Raw genomic sequence first — 21203 nt, 5'->3', positions numbered from 1 at the left:
ATCCTTTTACTATATAGGATAGAGGCTTGGTGCATGGGTGGGGGCCGGCTGGTTTGCCCTGAAGGGTGTCCCGGATCAGGGTGGGGGTCCCGCTTGGGTGCCTGGCTAGCCTGGATGAGGAGATGATGGCTGTTTGCAGCTGGTCACACCCCCTTAAGGGTGGGGGTCCCACTGGGGTGCCTGGCCAGTCTGGGTGAGGGGCTGAGGCGCTGAGGGCCATTTTCAGGCTGGCGGGTGACTGAAGCTCCCAACCCCTCTTTTTTCTTTTTTTATTCTGGGATTTATTTACCTTCTATGGCTGTCACTGAAACTGAGAGCCAGCATTAGATCTGAGGCTCGGCTCCAGCTCTGAGACCTCGGCTGCTGAAAGCAGGTATCTGGGTTTGTTTATCTTCTATAATTGAAACACTGTTGCTACTCCAGGTCTGAGACCCAGCTGGCTGAAAGCAGGTTTCTGGGGATTGTTTAGCTTCTATAATTGCAACATAGTTGCTTAGAGTGCAGCTCAGAGGCCAGCAGCGGCAGGTGGGGAAGCTTGGCTTCCTCCATCACTGGAGCAAGCAAGCCTCCTGTTCGCTTCAGCTGCCTGGTTGCCGGCCGCCATCTTGGTTGGCAGTTAATTTGCATATCGCCCTGATTAATCAGAGGTACGGTTAATTACCATGTTTGTCTATTATTAGATAGGATAAGGCCATAAATTTTGGGACTTCTCACCCCAACTCAGTTGCAAAACCAAGAGAGGGATTGTGTCTTTCTTCTCTATGTCCTCATTTCTTCTCCTCCCCACCCTCCAGAGGCATTAGCACAGTGCCTGGTACTGCTAGTGGTTGCTGCTCAAAGAAAACTGCTTTGAGGGCCTGGTTTGACAGGTTAGTATATAAAAACTCTGCCTAGTTTTACTCATCATATCATGTGGCATGTATTCGTAGGAGAGAAAATTGAGTGTGTCAGACAGGCTAATTCTCTATTTATTACTAAGTAGTCTACACTTGTTTTCATTTTTATTGAATTTATTGAGGTGACACTGGTTAACAAAATTATATAGGTTTAGGCACACAATTTTATCTGTACACTGTATTGTGTATTCACCACCACAAGTCAAGTCTCCATCCGTCACCATTTATCCCCCTCCGTTTACTCTCCTCCATCTCCTTCCACTGCCCCTCCCCCTGGTGATCATCACACTATTGTCCAAGTCTGTGAATTTTTTTCTGTTTTTTTTTTCTCAATCCCTCCATACCTCCATTCCGCACCCCCCACACACACATAGGTGTCAGCCTGTTTTCTGTGAGTCTGTCTCTATTTTGCTTGTAAGTACATTTTTTAAAAGGCTGTGCTCCAAAATTATGTTAAATTAGATGTTTAGCACTCAGAATTAACTTTGACATTAAAAAGTATTATAATTATCTATAATAATAAAAGCATAATATGCTAATTAGACCAGACAGCCAAAGGACCTTCTGGATGAAGCTAGGACTGTGTTGGCCGAGGCAGCCCCAGCAGCTGCGAGGGCTAAACCCCGCACAAATTTTGTGCATCGGGCCTCTAGTAATACTATAAATACTTTATACTTTATGAAGTACTGTTACTCTGATTATTTTTATTTTGTTTTATATGTGGTATTTAAAAGCCCAGATAAACCCACAAAAGAATGTTTAATTCATAATATATCTATTAATACTAACAACCTACTCGCCATAAATCATAGCCCTTTGGGGGACATGCACTCAACATTACCACTCGAAATGCCAGAGAACATACTCCACCACTCACTCAGCCCCAATACATCTCTGGTAGCAACATGAGACAAGATTTCTTCTTTTACTATTAGACCTTAGATGTGTAATTTATACTCAAGTTCTTTTTTTAAAATTTATTTTATTATTTATCTGTTTATTTTTCAACATCATTTTTTTTTTAATCCTCAACTGAGGGTATTTTTCCATTGATTTTTAGAGAGAGTGGAAGAGAGAGGGAGAGACAGAGAGAAATATCGATGTGAGGGAAACATCGATTGGTTGCCTCCTGCACTCGTCCTGGAGCCTGCAACCGAGATACGTGCCCTTGACCGGAATCGAACCCAGGACCCTTCAGTCCACAGGCTGACACTCTATCCACTGAGCCAAACTGGCTAGGGCTATACTCGAGTTCTTGGTGGCCTGTGGTGGGATTGGAAGGATTCCTGTTTGGAGTTGCTGGGAAGGTAGAAGGAGCTTTGAGGGACCCAGGCCTTCTGCTGGCCTACCATCGTACCACTGCTGGGTTTAGGCTGCTTCTCTGTCCCTATGAGATAAATTTTGTTATCCCTGTTTTAGAGATGAAGAAACTAAGGATTTACAAAGTTTAGTAACTTGCTTAAGGCCTGTAGAAAATTAATAAGAGAACAGATTTGTGCTCAGGACTAACATCAATGCCTGTACTCTTCCTGCTAACTATGCTGCCTTGTAACTAGGGTTTCTCACTGTCTTTAGCCTGCTATGGAGTGGAATACGTTCTCACCGCTTTTCCTTGCCTCTCTGTCCAGGAGGCAGTCAGATTCTCCTTTTTGAGTTGTCTAAGGGAGCATAGTGGTAATGATTGTGGAGTCAGACCTGAGTTCTAATCCTCTCAGAGCCTCAGTTTCCTCATCTGTAAAGTGGGGATAATACCGACTTTGCACACATGTGCAGAATAAATGACATTGTGTATGAGCACTTTGCACAGTTCCCACTATATGGCAGAAGCTCCCTAAGCGGTGGATGTGTAGTTATTGTTGCTGTTATTGGATTGTAATAATAACACAAAAGACAGAGATGCTTAGAAAGCTTTTTAATTCAGCGCTTCTTCCCTCTCCCCTGCTTTTCTTTTTTCCTCTTATGTCCTATAGGATAAACACAACAGGGATAAAGATGGATGTTCTGGCCTGCAAAGATCTGAAGTAGAATTAATTTACATTTTAGAGGGACCTCCATATTTGGGAGACTCTAAGGTCCTTTGAGGAGGGGAGTAGCTATGAGGAGATGGAAAGGAGTGTGGCTAGCCAGGGTAAGAGGAATAGCAGTTGAGAGGAGAGAAACTTACCACCTCCTTCTGAATGACCACCATCAGGCTCACAACCAGATTTTTCCATTGAAGTGGCTTTAGGGCAGGGATGGGGAACCTTTTTTCTGCCAAGGGCCATTTAGATATTTATAACATTATTCGAAGGCCATACAAAATTATCAGCTTAAAAATTAGGCTGCTATATTTGGTCAAACATTTAATTAACTCACCCCTCATGCCTTGGCAGGGACAGACCAAATGATTTCGAGGGGCTTATCCAGCCCCGGACGTTCCCCACCCCTGCATTAGGGTGAAGCAAGAAGCTGCACAGTGCAGCAGCTGGGCCTGCCTCCAGGCAGCACAGGAAAAGGAAACATCAGGGCCATTCGACCAGGTCAGCTGGCAGCTGCCAAAGGACACAGAAGTCTAGGACTGCACATGAATGTTTCTTGAGTGATAGTTCTCAGTAAACTGCACAAAAATTTAATATGCATAATAGAGAACTTTGCATATGAGAATTGTTTCACTTTAGACAGTCATGATTTATTTGAAGAATTTAAAACTGTTTAAAGCTAGTTGAGTTCTAATAATACTGATCTGTTTCTAATTCTATAAATTAATTCTAATAATTTTCTATCTGTCAATGACTTTCTTTTCCTGCTCTGCTCTCAGGAAGAAGACAGCTTCCTAGAAAAGGTAATGCAACCTATGCTTTTCCCTGTGCTTGATTAACATTTAACTGTGGTCCTTGGAATTTGTCCCTAGGCTTTCCCATTTCAGAGACCTCTGACTCTGTGAAAATCCCCCAGAGCTGGCTTTTAGTGTGTCTGAAGTACAGGAAAGATACTAACTCTACCAGTCAAGTCATTGAGACCCAGGACATAAAAGCAATAGACTCAAGGTTCCAGACTTGTATTTTTGAAATGAGAAATAACTAAAGAGCTGTTTATGCATCTGAAAATTCATGAGATGGTGGACGGTACCACTTAGCTGTCCTCCATTTCCAATGATAATAAAACCAAAAGTGTGTTGCTCTTGCACTAAGAGTGACTTGGGTCTTCCAGGTGGGACCCAAGTGCGGTGGTGGGGCAGGGGCTAGCAACTCCGGTGGCTACCATGGTGTACAGCGGTTTCACGGTGCCTCTGATCGTGATGAGCATGTTCTGGAGCATCGTCGGTCTCCTGGTGCCCTGGTTCACCCCTAAGGGTCCCAACCGGGGAGTTAATCACCATGTGGTGACCTGTTCAATTTGCTGCTCTCTCTTTTGGCTGATTGCAATTCTGGCCCAACTCAACCCTCTCTTTGGACCACAGTTGAAAAACGAAGCCATCTGGTATCTCAAGTATCACTGGCCTTGAGGAAGAAGACCTGTTGCCCAGTGCTCAGCCATCAAGCCATCAATCGAGAATTCCTCTATATGTGCAGTCACCTCCACACCTGGGCCACCTTCCTTTGCTCGCTTGCTCTGGCCATCAGCTGCCTTAAACACGCACACCACAGTTGGCCATCTTATTCTCCAGTGCAGTATTTTCCTGTTAGCTTTTTTACACTTTGATGAATTATATGCCTCCTTAATCTAAACTGTGCTGACGCCATCAAATGTTTAGGCACTCCTCTGAGACAGAAGGTGCTCTTCTGGGAAACACGGCACTCTCCTTGGGACCTGTGGATCTGAAGATGGCTCCTGCCTGCTTGTGACATGGGAAGAAGCAGTGACGTGCTTAAAAGCTGTCATGAGACAGTAAGACTCCAGTGCGGCAGCCGGTAGCAGAACATGTTCAAGGGGAGATCTGTCCCGGCAGAGTTACACCAAAGTATATTTTCAGGATGAATTTCTTACTTCTGCCATCTTTTGGAATAAATTATTTTTCTGCTTTCTATGGAAAAAAAGTTATTTGGGATTAGTGATAATAGTGATTAATTACTGAAAGAATACCCAGATCTGGTCAAGAAATAGAGCATAAGAATAAAATAATAGAGCTTCATGAATTCATAAGGGGTCATCTGGTCCCACTCTCTGCCTTTGGACAGGGTCAGGTGTTTTCTCCATTCCGTTGATGAGGCAACTAAGGGCCAGCACAATTGAAAAACTCACCAGAGTCATACTGTTCCTGACATCAAGGGTGTCAGGAGTGTGGGGCAAAGGAGACTAGAACCAGATCTCCTGACGGCTAGTGAAGCGCTCCTTTTGCGGCTTTCCGCCTCTTTGAACTTGAGAGTGTCTGGCTCCGTACAGGGCTATCAAGTAGAGAAACAGGGGCTTGAAAAACATTCTTAAAGCACTTTCACACAGTCACTAATGTGACCACCACATTTGGTGCAGTTAAGACCTTTTTGTGGTGGGGATGTACTGTTTTTGTACGTTAGTTATTAGCACTAGCGTTACAATGTGTGGGCTCATCACACACTGGATGTGTCTTGTTGAAAGAAGACAAATGTCCCTGGTTTCTCTTTGAAAGTTAAGAGCTCTGGATAATTTGTGGACTTTTAAAAAAGTATTATTTCTTGTGCATGAACTTTTTCTAGACTTCAGAGACCTCAAGTGTGACATTTCATATTATCATACATGAATTTGAAAATTGATAGTGGATGGTGTATATAACCTACTGACATTTTATTAACCTTTTTAAACCACTAAGGATTGTGACGGTTCTGCTCCCAACCTTTTCCTGTTAATAGCAGACCATGTTCTGTCTTTTCATATTGGACAGTGCCTGTGTTGCCTTAATGCCTTAGGGCAGGAAAAAGTGCCGATTGGATTTCAGATTTTTTTTATGAGTATATGAATCAGTGCTGAATAATTTATATATGGTAAGTTTGGTGGCATCTTCTACAGAATTTGTACTTGTGTTGCATTTGGTCCAAAAAGTGAACAGAGTGCATTATGGACAGTGTTTTGGCTAAAGTACCATGTGGATGCCTGGATTCAATACTCACAACCAGAAAGAAGTTAGAGGATGAGCCGCTGTTAGAAGTTCTGGCAACCCTAGGGAACGTGAATATAAAGTAATAGAAGCCCGGGGAGAAAAGAAAGAAATGAAGCAAAATAAATGTGAAGAAAATAGATTTTAAATGGTAACCAGCTGCCATGCTCCCTTCTCTTTCTCATCTCCCCCAGAAAGACACAGGGGCTTTAAAAGGTCACCAGTACTTATAGAAGAACAAAATGTTAAGAGCCCTTAGCTCTGCTCTGGTGGACACAGTCTCTGGAAGTAGTAAAATGTTTATTTCTTTCCCTTAAAGCTGCATGGCTTGGGAGTTGTACATGGAATTTACAGAATTTCCTAAAGTTGAATATATATAATATATGACCATAAGCTGGAGGAGGAGGATGGGGAAAAGATACAAAAAAGTTGTTCGCTGTTTTCTCCACTAGGATTTTTATGAAGGCTGCCTTCAGATGCCTTTTAACCCATTTCAGACATCTTTTAATATAATTTATATAATTTATAATTTATATTTGACTATATAAACATAAGAAAATTGAGTTTATTCACACACCGTTTTCAAGTTCAGATTTAGTTATTGATCCAATTTATGTCACTTCTGTGTTTTTCCTCTTAGATTCTCTCAGGAGAATCTAACAGATAATAGGAAGATAGGTGAAAGGTGTCAAAGCCCTGAGAAATTTTTGCTGAGCTATTAATATAAAAAATAACTTCTGGACTCAGACCCTAGACTTTTCATTGTATTTCTGGCTCTTGGTATGCTGTATTCAGTTTACTATTTTTGGATCTTAAGGCTTATGACTTTTAGTGCCTTAAGATTAGACCTTCTGTCAAGCCTGAAATAATTCATGCACGTAGGTCTAATGTGGAGAATTGTATTGAATTCCTGAGGACCAGTGAACCTCATTTAAATCAACAGTGAAAACTCTAATATTTGTGGTAAAACCTGAAAGAAGAATAAGTTAAAAGTCAACAAAAGCCTAAGTAGATGCTGCTCTCTCAGAGTACTGTGTTGACAACTGTAATTTAATGGTCCACACGTTTCTGGTGGTGTGTGGACTCTACCGTGACTGAGTCGCTGGAGTGCTGGTTCTCAGTGTCACCCTTGAAAGGATTTATAGCACACAGTGCATCCAAGTGATAAACCTAATAAACCCAAATGGAATGCTTAATGGTTAAGTGAAGCATCTAGAAAAGGAGATCCTTTAACTATGAGAATCAGTATCAAGTACCTTCTGACCAGAGGTATTCCCAGTGAGGGGGGAAAAAACCCTGCAAATATATTAACAGATGAAGATCAAGTTGTACCCATATAAGCAGGATTTGGAGAGTAAGTTACAGACTAAAGTTTTTATTGAGACCCTTTTGATTCTCATCTCTTAGGAGAAATCTCTTCTGCGGATGGTTCCCTTGGATGAAGGCACCAGTGAGAGACCCCTTCAGGTCCCCAAGGAGATCTGGCTTCTGGTAGATCACTTATTCAGATATGCCTGTCACCAGGTAAGTGAGAGTGGGCCTGCTCTACAACTTTGGAAGGTGTGTGAGTTCAGTGGGAAATAATCATCAGTCTAGAGCAGTAGTTCTCAACCTTCCTAATGCCGCAGCCCTTTAATACAGTTCCTCATGTTGTGGTGACTCCCAACCATAAAGTTATTTTCGTTGCTACTTCATAACTGTAATTTTGCTGCTGTTATGAGTCGTAATGTAAATATCTGATATGCTATATGTGTTTTCCGATGGTCGCGACCCACAGGTTGAGAAACGCTAGTCTAGAGCTTTTAACTGTCCCAAGATACCTCCACATGGCAGCACTGTCAGATCGTCTGGGCACATGGAAGTATCCCTATTTACAGATGTGAGAGCTAAAGCTTGCAGGTTAAGTGATTTACCTAAGACCAGAGCATAAGCGTAGTGGCAGAGCTGGGACCCGAACTGAGTCCGCCTGTCTCGTGGCTGCACACGCTTTTCCCTGGACCACTACGTACCTGAGATCATGCCTGCTTTTGCTGTTGTGTAGGCATTGCAGATTTTAAAGTTTAAAGCAAACTTCAAGCCCATTTTTTTAAATTTGGTCTTCATTTTTCTTGTAAATCTTATCTAATATGCTAGTCACCCCCAACCTATTTCCCCCAAAAAGAGAAATCTCTTGGGACCAAATTGAGCAGCAAGGTTTGTGATGGACATGCCATTTACTCCTGTCCCAGCATTCTGTAATACGGGTCTCCCCCGCTATCGGGAGCATTCCTATGAAACCTTTCATAAGCCAAAATGGTGTAAAGAGAAGTAATTACCATTAATTTATATGAAAATATTTTTGAATGTTCCCAAACCCAAAAAATGACCTACCAAAGCATACCAAATAACACATAAAACCTAAAATAACACTAACATACAGTAAAATCAGGAATGCATAAATAAATGGAGATGAAGCACAGATGCTCACAGACAGTTCAAAGCTATGGTGGCTTAATGCTGAGATGCTGATGCTGGGTGTAGTTTGTGGGGAAGGAGCTTGTCCAGGCCACTCTCATTGCTTGGGTGTGGGATGCCTGTATAATAGCTTGCTGCAAAACAAACACTGAATGCTATTTTTGTTTCTTACATTTTTTCAGAAAAGCAAAAAATTGTTTTTGGATTGCTTTCAGTTAGCAAAAACAAGTACTAACGTAGGTCTTTCATAAAAGCAAAGTGTCATAACGTGAGTTTTCAGAAATGAGGGTACCTGTATCTTTGAATGTGGTTCTACTGTTTCCAGCCATGGGCAAACTACGGCCCGTTTGAAATGAATAAAACTATTGAAAAAAAAGACCGTACCCTTTTATGTAATGATGTTTACTTTGAATTTATATTAGTTCACACAAACACTCCATCCATGCTTTGGTTCCGGCCCTCCAGTCCAGTTTAAGAACCCATTGTGGCCCTCGAGTCAAAAAGTTTGCCCACCCCTGGAAACTTTAGACTCTGTCTTCTACTTGTCAACATGGTAGAACTGAGAACACCTGGTTTCCTGATCTAGCCATCTAGTCCTCTGCCATATCGGGTACAGGCTAAAACTTTTGAAGATAATTTTCTGGTTTGAAATAAGATTTCACACAAATTATAGAGATGACAGAGAGAGCAGGCACCGTTGTCACACCTCCATTCCTAATCATAATTATGCACACCATCTTTCCCTTTACTTCCTGCTGCTCTCCTCATCCCTGGGTAGTCTTCAGAACCTTAGGATTATCTTGCCTTATTCCATTCCTTGTGACTTCTTTGGTAGGAGGACCTGTTCCAAACCCCTGGAATGCAGGAAGAGTTACAGCAGATCATAGACTGCCTGGATACCAGCCTTCCTGAGAAAATCCGTATCCTTTTTGACAAAGGCTTAGGAAGCTGGATGAGTACTTGGCCAAGCTCTTCTTCCCACCTACATTTGATGTTTGTGCTTCCATCTTTTCTTCATACGTTTCTTTTATTTTATTCTTTTATTGTTTAAAGTATTACAAATAGTAGTACATATGTCTCCTTTTTCCCCCATTGACCTCCAGTGTCTTATTATAAGGTAATCATTGACTTTACAATTGTTTCTCAGTTTCTTTTATGAAATTTTGACCTTTCTTTGTATCAGACTCTTACTGAAAAGAATCAAGGGTAAGTTACAATGACTTTTTAAAAATGGATTTTTATTAATTTCAGAGAGCAAGAGAGAGGAAGATATAGAAACATCAATGATGAGAGAGAATCACAGATCAGCTGCCTCCTGTACGCCCCACACCGGGCATATGTCCTCACCAGGAATTGACCTGTGACCTCCTGGTTCATAGGTTAACACTCAACCACTGAGCCACGCCAGCTGGGCAATAATGGCTTTTAATAAGTACAGAAAATAGGACCCACAGCACTGGTACTGTTCTGCTTCAAGCAATTTATCACTTCTGCCACCAGATGTCCTGTCACTATGACAGGGAGGAAGATGGGACTAGTTTCCAGGACTGATCCAGTGTGGACTGTCCTTCTACAGGCTATATTCCCCTGACTCTCAAGTTGGCCCAAACCTCCCAAGAGTCTGATCAATTTTGTCACAACTCAGCTGCAATGTACATGGACCAATAAAATAATCAAACCCCAATTAGGATCAGTATGCCCTGAATAAGAGGAAGAGAGCAGTTGTTGAGGGAGCTTGAGGAGGGGAGCAAATCAGGTGTGTCCTTTTTCCTGGAGTTCCTTTCCCTTTACTTGTCTATCCAGCTGGCAGTAATCACTCTGTGGCTGAAGCTCTGCTAATTTTCCTGGAAGCCCTGCCAGAGCCCGTCATCTGTTATGAGCTGTATCAGCGTTGCCTTGACTCTGCTCAGGATCCCCGGGTTTGCAGACAGGTAAGTTTTATTGCTCTGAGGATGTGTTCGGGGCAGGCTCCCCCATAAAGAAACCATTGAGTTTATAAAGCCATATGCACTGCCAGGTACATGGTAGGATGGCTCTGAATCTGTTTTTCACGGCTTGACACTAGTATTGAGAGTTGGAACCCTTAAATTTTAGGTTGTGTTATTTCCTATTATATTTTGCACCCTCTTCCAGTTGGCCCATTGAGTAGGGTGGATACCTCTACTGTGGCATAAACTTGTGGAAGCTGATCACACATGGGATTCTGGCTGACACTTCTTCTGAGCCTTCTTTTTGTCTGCTTGGTGTAGCAATAGCTGAGAATACCTCTGAATCAGATTAGTGAGCGTTGGGAGGAGTTCCCATCCATGCTAAATGACATTGCCGAGGAAACTATTCAGCTTGACAGATGCCATGGGTACCTGACATTTTCCCATCATGAGGAAATGAGAAAAGACCAGATTAACACTGACCTGCTTGTGATGTGAGGTGTGCATGTGAATGTGTGATGATGGCATGGCCTGGTCATTGAGTGGACGGGGGCCAAATAGTATGACCATTCTGACTTGGAAATTATTATTGGACAGGTACTGTGTTGGTCATGAGTAAATCAAGGAGGGTTGTGACAGATGAATGGGGTCCTGTAAAGGTTGGATTACAAACTACTTTTATTGCAGCTGTGGGCTCTTCTTACTCCCTTCTTCCAACTGTTCTCCTCACTGCCTACCCCCTTTTTAAAAAACAGGTGATTTCCCAGCTTCCAAGATGCCATAGAAATGTTTTCCGTTACTTGATGGCTTTCCTTCGAGAACTCTTAAAATTCTCTGAATACAACAATGTCAGTGCCAACATGATCGGTAAGTCTACCTAATAAGAATGGCCACAGTGGGTGTTGGTCAGAATGTCCTTAATGTCCAGGCACAGGACAGTCACTTCCTTCCCACTGCCCCCATCCCCTGACCCCCACCCCCAGCCCTGAGGCTTTGCTTAGGTTGTGTCTGACAGGGTTTTTTCCCTTTTCTTTCTCGTGCCCTCTAGCTACTCTCTTCACAAGTCTTCTCCTAAGACCTCCACCTAACTTGTTGGCAAGACAGACTGCAAGTGAACGCCAGCGTGCTATCCAGTTCCTTTTGGGTTTCCTGCTGGGGGGCGATGAAGACCAGTAAGCCCTTTCTCTTAACTACACTCCAAGATTCTAGAGGTGGAAGATCTTGGACACCAAGTATTTCAGAGTGATTTGCAAAGTCATGTCACAGGAAGGGTCTATTGCAGAATTTTGAGGCATGAAAAAGGAAGAGTTTCCTAATCCCTCCCTTGCCATATCCTACACAGTAAAGTACTATTAGACTTATATTGCCAAGCCAAAGTTACCATATTTTGGTGTTTTTGTGTTCTCTCTTTATAAGACAAAGAGTTCTGTATTTACACACCTTTACCTGGGGATGTGTTTGTTGCCCCCTGCCCAGCTGTCATGATTGTCCTTAGCACCCTAGGCCTAGATTCTGTGATGTTCCTGTTCTAGGCCTACAAGCACTACTTGGTGTAGCTCAGACTTGTGTGTAGTCCTTCCTCTAAAGCACTTTTGCCCTACCATCCCCACTTTGCCTCTTTGCACTCTACTAGTGCTATCACATCGGAGGAAGTCAGAGTGAGGCTAGTGACTCCTTGGGTGTCCCCAACAGTGAGTTATCGTTCTACGTGTTTTTGTTACATGCATTTGTGCATTTCTACTACAGCGGTATCCATATGTCTCTGTAACATTGGCCTTTTCATGGATCTGCACTGAGTGGAACCATATTCTCTTGTCTCAGACCTCATTTTGTAGCAGAACTTTAGGACTATTAGAAGTAACATTCCATTGATGTGAGAGAATAAGAGTAGAAGCACTTTGAGTATTCACAAGTGAAAACATTCATGTTTGACAGGTCCTGCTTCCTACCATCCCTTCTCTTTTTCAAATTTTACATGAGAACTATGGGACCCATCTCCCACTTAGAAACACTTACACCACATTAACAAAGCTAGTCTGCACCTTAAGCAGGCCTTTCTAGAGATATTTCTCCTTTCCCTCAGCAAGAGTACTGAGGATTGAGGATCATTCTGGGAACCCCTTCACTAGTCTCCTGACGTACAAGGGGCCAGTGTCGCCCCCTCCCTCATCAAGGCTGACTGGACTGTACAGCCAGCTCCCTTTGGCTCCTAGCCACTTTGTCCAGTGCTGTTTAAGAGAGATTGTGCAATGGGGCCAGCTAAGCACCTTTCTCTGCCACTCAAGACAATCCTCTGCACTCTTCATTTACTCAAGCCCTGTAGGGCAGCCTTTAAAAAAAAAATAATCTATGTCGGTTGGCAAACCAGCTACTGACTGCAAAATTACCTGATACAATTGGCTTTCTCTTGTTTTCTTTCATTAAAACCACCCTGACTCAACTTACTCTTGCCTGTTACTATTAAATTCAAGGAGCCTAATGGACAGGCATTGTGTCCAGTGTTAAGCATTGACTCTTAACTCTGGCACATCAAAGGAGAGAGCCAAGAGAAACAGCACAACTGAATGGTTCTCCAGTTCCACCATCTCTTATAACTTGAGGTTTTTGGGGAAAGAAAACATACATACCTTGTGATAGACTGGTTAAACCCTTTCCTGTCTGGGACTTACGGTACTAGGAATCAAATTATTGGTGCCAAATATCTACACATCTGATAGATTAAAGGCTGGGTGTTGATGTAGTCAACGGAAGATGGTGAACAGAACACTTTTGTCATCCCTACTAGGCCAGAAAGCCATCACAGGTGAGGCATATTATAGAAGCTGGGCAAGGTCATAACACAAAGATAGGGCAGTGCCTGTCCTGGGAACTGTGTGCAGCATCCTAACTCTTTCCTCATAAGGCAAATGCACTTAGTTCATTGCCTCAACCTTTTTCCAGCTCTGGTCCTGAGATGTACTCATGGTTGAGAGTTTTAGACAATCTCTAGGTAGAGGAGACAAGAAATAGAGCAGACATAAGATATCTGCCTCCCTACAGTGCCTCTAGCACCCCAACCTCTGATTCCTAAGTACCTCCAATGTATTAGTGACTAACACCTCTGAAGTAAGGAGTTCAGATCTAACTGTTAGGGAATGACTGCATCTTTGGTTTTAGGGAAGAAACAGTTCAAACTCATGTGGTAATGTTGCATTAGTCTCCCTTTCACTGTTTTCTGATTCTTATTCTGTAATTGTTTGTTACATTTCTCAAACATGTTTTGGTCACTAAGCAAAGCTGCTAGTGGGATTCTGTATTTTGTGTCATCTTTTTTTATTATAATTTATTGCAAATTTTTTTCTGAATAAATATATGTTGTGTGAAAAATCTTAAGTGTGATCTTGGTGAGGAAGAACTGAGGAGGGAGCCTTATGTCCCTGGGTCCCAGCTGACTGTTGCAGTCCCCACAGCTATGCCTGTACTGTCATTTCCTGTCTTACAGGGAAATATCAAGAGTTCTCAGTATATTTGCCCTTGGGCAGGAGAAGCAGCTGTATGTTTTCAGAGGCTAATAAAGAAGTCAGTGCTTTCAGAGGCCAGCCAAGGATCCTTATTTTAACCCTGGGGATTCAGGCAACAAAGTAATCCTGCTCAGAGAAGGAATGTTGAAGGAATGTTGACACTTAATGCACATAAGTGTCACATCAGGTCAGGTCCATGAGAACTCCTGGCCCAGAAATCTGACAAATCCCATTTTGTGAGAACCCAGCTGTCCTTGTCGACCTAGCCTCAATAGTGTCTACATATCTCCAAAAGAGCCTGTTTTCACATAATTCATTTTGCAACTTTTGAAAACCAGTTTTGAGCTTTATCTCTTGGGGTGATGAAGTCCATAATTCAATACTTGGGGGAGACTCTAATATGAGCTCTAGCATTTTAGGAGGAAACCCCTAACTTGAGCATTATACCTTATTTCCCTGCTATCTGCATAATGAACTTGCACATTCTGATTCCATTTCCTTTGAGACTGAAGAGGCCTCAGCTGAAGATTTCTTCTGAACCAGCGCCCTCTTCCAGTTCCTTTTCACTGTGAGCTTGACCCTGATGAATGTGCTGACTCAGTGTTGTCACGAACAGTGTTTCTAGCTCCACCCAAAGCCTTGGCAGAAGAAGGTGGAGTTTTTTGGGTTTTTTTTTTTTGCGGGGGGGATTCTCCCCAGTGGATGGAGACTGACACCCAGCAGTTTTTTACACAGCAGCAGGCAATGTGGCAGAGCAGCCTCAGTGACTGCCTTTCCAGGTCTTAGAAACTGCATTCCTGGCTGCTGTTCCAGGAGAACCATTAGGGCCTTTCTGACTGCAGGGCAAATTGAAGACCTGATTCTTGGTATAGTCTAATAATCTAAAGCCACACTCTACCACCTTAAGTTCACAAAGTGTTACAGAGAAAACCTTAGTGATGATCTAATCCAGTCTCATTGTTCTTATGGGCAGAGTCAGGCTTAGAGGGGACAATGAGAAACTTAAGATCACTTAGGTTTCATTTGAATGATTGCACAATATATACATACCCATCCCCCCAGCCCCCCGAAAAGCCAGCCATGCAAAGAACCTTTCAAGCAAAGTAAAGAGCAAATGCAAACGTCCTGAGGCAGCAAGCAAAGCATTTTGCCATTTTTAGGGGACAACCAGGCAGAACACAGGGTGTGGGTGAGGGGGTGCTGGATGAGAGGTGGGCAGGGGCTTGATAACTCAGGCCTGTGGAGCCCAGGGCAGGAGGCTGCCTTTCATTCAACATGCAATAGGAAGCCATGGATGGCCTTACTCAGGAGTGACATGATTTATGCTCCTTTCCCTAACCTTAATAATAGTAATAATAACCAATAACTAGAGCTATCACTTATCCCAGGTGGTGTATTAATACATTTTACCTCACCTTTGGCCTTGACAACCACCTTAAAGAGTACTACTTTATCTCACTTTCATAGGTGAGTCTCAGAGAGACTAACTTGGTACTTGGCTAGTGGCAGACCAGAATATGACCCCAGACCAAAATTTGACCCTTAAACGTAGCCACTATCTTCCCAGCTTGAGTGGAGGTGACGGTGGGGATGCACCTTAAAAGCCCTCTCTCGCCTGGCCTGCCAGTGCAGTTCAGTGGTTGAGCGTCAATCTATAAACCAGAAAGTCCCAGTTCAATTCCCACTCAGAGCACGTGCCAGGGTTGCAGGCTCCATCCCCAGTGTGGGGTGTGCAGGGAGCAGCCAATCAATGAATCTCTCTCATCATTGATGTTTATATCTCTCGCTTCCTCTCTGAAATCAATTTTAAAAACTGGGTTTTTTTTAAAGTCCCCTCTCTTCTACCTATATCCCAAGATTTCAAGTTAGCTAGACAATCTGCCAAGAGCTCAAATTCAACCTGACTTCGAACCTGATCAGCTTCTCTTGGCACCCTCTTTTCTTCTATCACCCAGGCTTGAACCCTTGGTTATTTTTGGCCCCTGTCCCACTTCTAATCAGTCACCAATTGCAATTCAACAAATAGTTATCAAGCACCTGCTAAGTGTAGGCCACTATGCAAGGTTCTGAAAGAAACCTAAGTGAATAAGATTGGTCATGAAATAAGGTACATAATATTTTTTAAACAAGGACGAAGGAAGAGGAAGGGGGGGCAAAAGGTATGATGGGGCATCCACAGAAAAGGGGCCAAGGTCAGTCCCTTTATCTGTCCCTTCCTTTCCACTGCTCACTTCCCATAGCCCACCACCAAATTCAAACCCTCATTACCTCAGGCCTGGTGTAGTCCCCCTCCTTTTAAAATTTTTCAACTACAGTTGACATTTAATGTTATTCTGTGTTAGCTTCAGGTGTACTACATAGTGGTTAGACAGTCATACTTTACAAAGTGGTCCCCCGATACTTCAAATACTTCAAGTACTATGGCCCCGTACATAGTTATCGCAATATTATTGACTATGTTCCCTATGCTGTACTTTACATCCCCGTGACTATTTTGTAACTACCAATCTGTACTTCTCAATCTCTTCACTTTTTTCACCCAGCCTCCCAACCCCCTCCCCTCTGGTAACCATCAGTCTGTTTCTATTTTGTTCATTTGGCTGGGCCACAAAGAAACAGAATTTCTGGAGGATGAGGCCCAGAAATCAGGATTTTAAAAAGATTCCCAGGTGATTCTAATGTGCAGCCAAGGTTGAGAACCACTGCTCTAACTTCACAGCATACTGGGTTATCCCTTTTAACCCTTTCTCACCAATTTCTCAGCTGCCAGTAACTCTCCTTTTTAGTCTATCCCACACACATCACTGCCAGACTAACCTTTCCAATGCACTGCTTTGACATCACTCCCTAATCAAAACCCCTCTGAGGCCCTAGCCGGTTTGGCTCAGTGGATAGAGTGGCAGCCTGCAGACTGAAGGGTCCCAGGTTCAATTCCAGTCAAGGGCACATATCCGGGTTGCAGGCTCGATCCCCAGTAGAGGGTATGCAGCCAGTCAATGATTTTCTCTCATCATTGATGTTTCTCTCTCTCCTTCTCCCTTCCTCTCTGAAATCAATAAAAATATATTTAAAAAATTAAACCTCCGAGCCCCTTAACCCCACTTACCATAGAAGTTTGAATTCTTCATCCTGGTATTAAAGCTCTCCTTGACCTCTTCCACTTAGCTCTCTGAATCTCCCACTCAACTTCTCATGCCCTCACCTTCTCTAAACTCATGGACACTTTCTGCTTTGACTCAGTGTGTGCCAGCCACCTGGAACCCTGTAAACCCTATCTCTATCACACCCAAATGTTACCTTCTCCAAGAAGTCTTTTCCCATGACTCCTGCCTCCCCTGAACAGCAAGAACCTTCCCTTTGTACCACTATTTTAACACACCACACACCAAAGGGTATTGCTGCCCGCTCTGGGACTAGAAGCTTTGTGAAAGTACAAACCAAGTTGGGTATATTTTAGGTTTCCACGTGATGCCTTGCACAGAGCAAGTGCTCAACAATATTTGGTTAAAAATAAAGATTGTCCCTCAAAGCACTTAAAGACACAAATCATATACAATTGATGTCCCTGAAATGTGTATACATTTAATTATTCACACAGAGCTCCTTTAACTTTAGAGTATTGCATGCATAGTACTTAGTAGGGTATATTAATATAGTCCAAGAAGAGAATAGCTTTTAGCAGCCAGTACTATTTTCTATTGTCTTGTAGGCAACAAAATCAGCCCTGCTGAATTTGCTTTTTAAAAGTGATTCTCAAGGTTCCTCAAAAAATTAAAAATAGAACTACCATATGATCAGCAGTCCAACTTCTGGGAATATACCCAAAAAAAATTGAAAACAGGGACTTGAACAGATGCTTGAACACCCATGTTCATAAGAACATTACAATAGCCAAAACCTGGAAGCAACCCAGATGCCCATCAACGGATGAATGGAGAAACAAAATGTGGCAATATGCATACTATGGAATATTATTCAGCCTTAAAAATGAAGGAAATTCTGCCACATGCTGCACTATGAATGAACTGTGAGGACATGCTAATTGAAATAAATCAACCAGTCTCCAAAAGACTAATACTGTATGATTCCACTTAGATGAAGTACCCAAAAACTAGTAGAATTCATAGTAGCAAAAAGTAGATTGGTGGTAGCCATGGGCTGGGAGGAGTGGGAAATGGGAATTTGTCATTTAATGGGTAGTTTCAGTTTTGCAAGATGAAACGTTTTGGGGAAAGGTTGCACAAGAATGTGAATATATGTCACACTACTGAGCCATATACTTTTATTTTTTTAAAAATATATTTTATTGATTTTTTACAGAGAGGAAGGGAGAGAGATAGAGAGTCAGAAACATCGATGAGAGAGAAACATCGATCAGCTGCCTTCCACACATCCCACCATGAAATTGCCTTTATTACACTTAAAAATACCTGAGTTCCTCAGCTCATTTATTCATTAGTGGGTGTTTCCTTGCCTAGCAAATTTTCCCCTGGTACTGAAGGTCTTTGTTTCATTCTTTGGCATGGAGGAAGTCAATTAATAGGTGTTTTTTTTTAATTAAATTTAAATGCCATTTATTCTATTTTATTTATGTTTATTTCTATTAAAAATATTTTTATTGATTTTAGAGCGAGAGGGAGAGAAATAGAAACATTGATGAGAGAGAGACATTGATCGGCTGCCTTCCAGATGCCCCCTACTGGGGATTGAGTCTGCAACCTGGGCATGTGCCCTGACCGGGAATTGAATAAGTGACCTCCTAGTTCATTGGTTGATGCTCAATCACTGAGCCACACCAGCTAGACTTCCTGAAATTCTTATAGGACCACAAGTCCTAGCAGTTCTGAGTGTCACTACTCCATCTTCCTCCCACATTCTGCCTCCTCCATTCTTGGCTTAAACCATGAGGGATGTGTGTCCCTAACCGCTCTCTGCTCCTTCTTGCTATGGAGCCAACTCCTCTTGTGCTACATTCTCCTCAAACCTCCAGAGCATGCATCAGAGTTTGTAATTATACCTTCACTAGAGGCCCAGTGCATGAAATTCATGCAGTGGGGGAGGGGGTGTCCCTCAGCCCAGCCTACACCCTCTCCAATCTGGGACCCCTGTGGGATTGGGCCTAAACTGGCAGTCAGACATCCCTTTCACAGTCCGGGACTGCTGGCTTCCAACCACTCACCTGCCTGCCTGATTGCCCCTAACCACTTCTGCCTGCCAGCCTGATCACCCCCCTAACCACTCCCCTGCCAGCCTGATCGACGCCTAACTGCTCCCCTGCCAGGCCAATCACCCCTAACTGCCCTCCCCTGCTGGGCTGGTCCCCCCTAACTGCCCTCCCCTGCCAGCCATCTTGTGGCTGTGGGCACCGCCATCTTTGAGGGTGGGGCAGTCAATTAGTATATTCCCTCCTTATGGGTTGTGGGCTTCGCCATCTTTGTGATGGTGTGAGGGTCAATTAGCATATTCCTTCTTTATTAGATCGGATTAATTGCTCAAGGTCACTCTCTCCCACCAGGTCAGGAATTCAACAGAGTCATAGTCCACTTTATTTCCTTTTTCTTTTTTCCCCCATTTCCTTATTATGGTACCCCATCGCATACCCTAATGCGTGGGACTAAAAAATCTGTGTCATCTGTCAGCGAAGGCAAGCAAAAACATGTGTGTCTGCTGCTTGTCAAACAGTAAACAAGTGTCACCTTCCAAGAAGCAATATAGCAGTATGTAGCAAGAGCCTGGAAACATTCATAGTAGTAATTTGCTTCTAAGAAATTACCCTAGAGGAGCACAAAGGAATAATTCCATAGAGGTTAATCCCAGCCTTATTCATTAGAGCAAAAAACTGGAGGCCCGGCCAGCGTGGTTCAGTGGTTGAGCATTGACCTATGAACCAAGAGGTCATGGTTTGAATCCCATAGGTGGGAGCACATGCCCAGGTTGCGGGCTCGATCCCCAGTGCGGGGCATGCAGGAGGCAGCCGGTCAATGATTCTCTCTCATCATTGATGTTTCTATCTGTCTCTCTCCTTCTCCCTTCCTCTCTGAAATCAATATAAATATATATATTTTTTAAAACCAGAAACAATCTGCATAGCATTCAGAAACAAAAGGTGGGAAAACTGTAGATTTTTATGGATCATGTGTATGTGTGGTGATGGATGTTAACGAGACTTTTTCTGGTGATCATTTCAAACTATATACAAATATCGATCAGTATATTGTACACCTAAAACTAATTTGTCAATTATAAATGAATTATATGTCAATTATATCTCAATTAAAAATATTTTTAAAGTTACAATACATAGGCACAAAAATGGTGAAAGTTGATGCTCCATTCTGTAAAGAATAGTCTCCTCTAGCTAGTAGCATTGTGGTGGCTCCAGAATGTCATTCAAAGGGAGGGTAGGGACTCTGTCTTGAAACTGCAAGTTGCCTTCACATAGCAAGCAGAATTTATCCTTAAATTGCATGTGCATTTGGAATGACTTTGGGGGTGCTGGTGGAGATTATGGTAAAGCCCCCAAGCCACCCTCTGCTGCCAACCTAAATGATTTTTTTAACTTTCATTTTTGTGTGGTTTTTTAAATATTTTACAACTAGAGGCCTGGTGCACGAATTCATGCATAGGTGGGGTCTGGGCTGGCCAGGGGGAGGGGCATGGGAGGTTGGCCGGCCAGCCCTGCTCCCAATCAGGGTTGGGGGGTGTGGGCTGATCGGGGGCCGGTTAGGGGAAGGGGCTTGGAGAAGACCCACTGAGCTGGAGCTGGAGCCATGGGCACCAGGCTTCCCAGGGAGGACGGCCTCAGCAAGGAAACAGAAACCACCAGAAGGCTCTGCAAACAGGCTCCGAGCTCCCTTTGGTCAGGCAGAGTCAGAGCTGGTATCTGTGTGTACATTAGACACAGCCCGACACTCGCCTTTGTCTGTTGGTCAAATCAATTGCATTGAAAAACGTGTTCCCCTTCTCTTTGGGCCCTTGCAACAAACACAGGCCAATTGGAAGACATGGGCCCCAGTGGCAGAGCCAGGCCCCACTATCACCTGGAATTCAGGCCTGAGATAACTGGGTAGCAATCTTCACAGAACAGAGCACACTGTTTTAGAGTCTTAATTCTCCCCTAAAATGTGCCCAGCTGCTTCTCTTTAGCCGGGATAGACTGAACTAAGGAACCAAATACCGAATTTCCTTTGAGGTGGGATCCACCGGGACCCGGCTGGTGGCAAGGACCCTCACAAGCGGCTGCCTTCTCCCCAAGCTTGGGTGCTCTGAGCCAGTCCGTTTCTGGCAGTGCCGGGTCCTGGGCTGCTGGTCGGGCGGCAGGTACACAGGGTTTCTCTCCACTGCCTTTCTGACCTCCCGAGCAGTACCCTCCAGC

The 21203-nt window shown here is 43.3% G+C and overlaps 2 protein-coding genes across 2 annotated transcripts in view; both read left to right on the top strand.

Annotated features, from left to right (window-relative positions):
* Nucleotides 1-13694, top strand: part of OCRL (oculocerebrorenal syndrome of Lowe) — a 56187-nt gene extending 42493 nt beyond the window's left edge. The window contains exons 20-25 of the mRNA XM_006754652.2: nt 3694-3717; nt 7354-7470; nt 9236-9320; nt 10204-10331; nt 11084-11195; nt 11377-13694. Of these exons, the coding sequence (XP_006754715.1) occupies nt 3694-3717; nt 7354-7470; nt 9236-9320; nt 10204-10331; nt 11084-11195; nt 11377-11504 (594 nt within the window). The 3' untranslated portion in view covers nt 11505-13694. The remainder of the gene's footprint in view (nt 1-3693; nt 3718-7353; nt 7471-9235; nt 9321-10203; nt 10332-11083; nt 11196-11376) is intronic.
* Nucleotides 4062-4804, top strand: ATP6V0E1 (ATPase, H+ transporting, lysosomal 9kDa, V0 subunit e1). Its single transcript, XM_006754644.2, has one exon. It carries the CDS (start codon nt 4138-4140, stop codon nt 4378-4380), a length of 243 nt encoding a protein of 80 aa, XP_006754707.1. The 5' UTR covers nt 4062-4137; the 3' UTR covers nt 4381-4804.
* Nucleotides 13695-21203: the final 7509 nt, after the last annotated feature.

This window comes from Myotis davidii, unplaced genomic scaffold (assembly GCF_000327345.1).
Source record: "Myotis davidii unplaced genomic scaffold, ASM32734v1 scaffold913, whole genome shotgun sequence".
Taxonomy (NCBI): domain Eukaryota; kingdom Metazoa; phylum Chordata; class Mammalia; order Chiroptera; family Vespertilionidae; genus Myotis; species Myotis davidii.
The sequence above is the reverse complement of the archived record's forward strand: the minus strand, read 5'-3'. Positions and strand labels throughout refer to the sequence as shown.

Excerpts from the sequence above, each read along its gene's own strand:
- ATP6V0E1 (XM_006754644.2), top strand. The coding sequence starts at position 4,138 with ATGGTGTACAGCGGTTTCACGGTGCCTCTGATCGTGATGAGCATGTTC.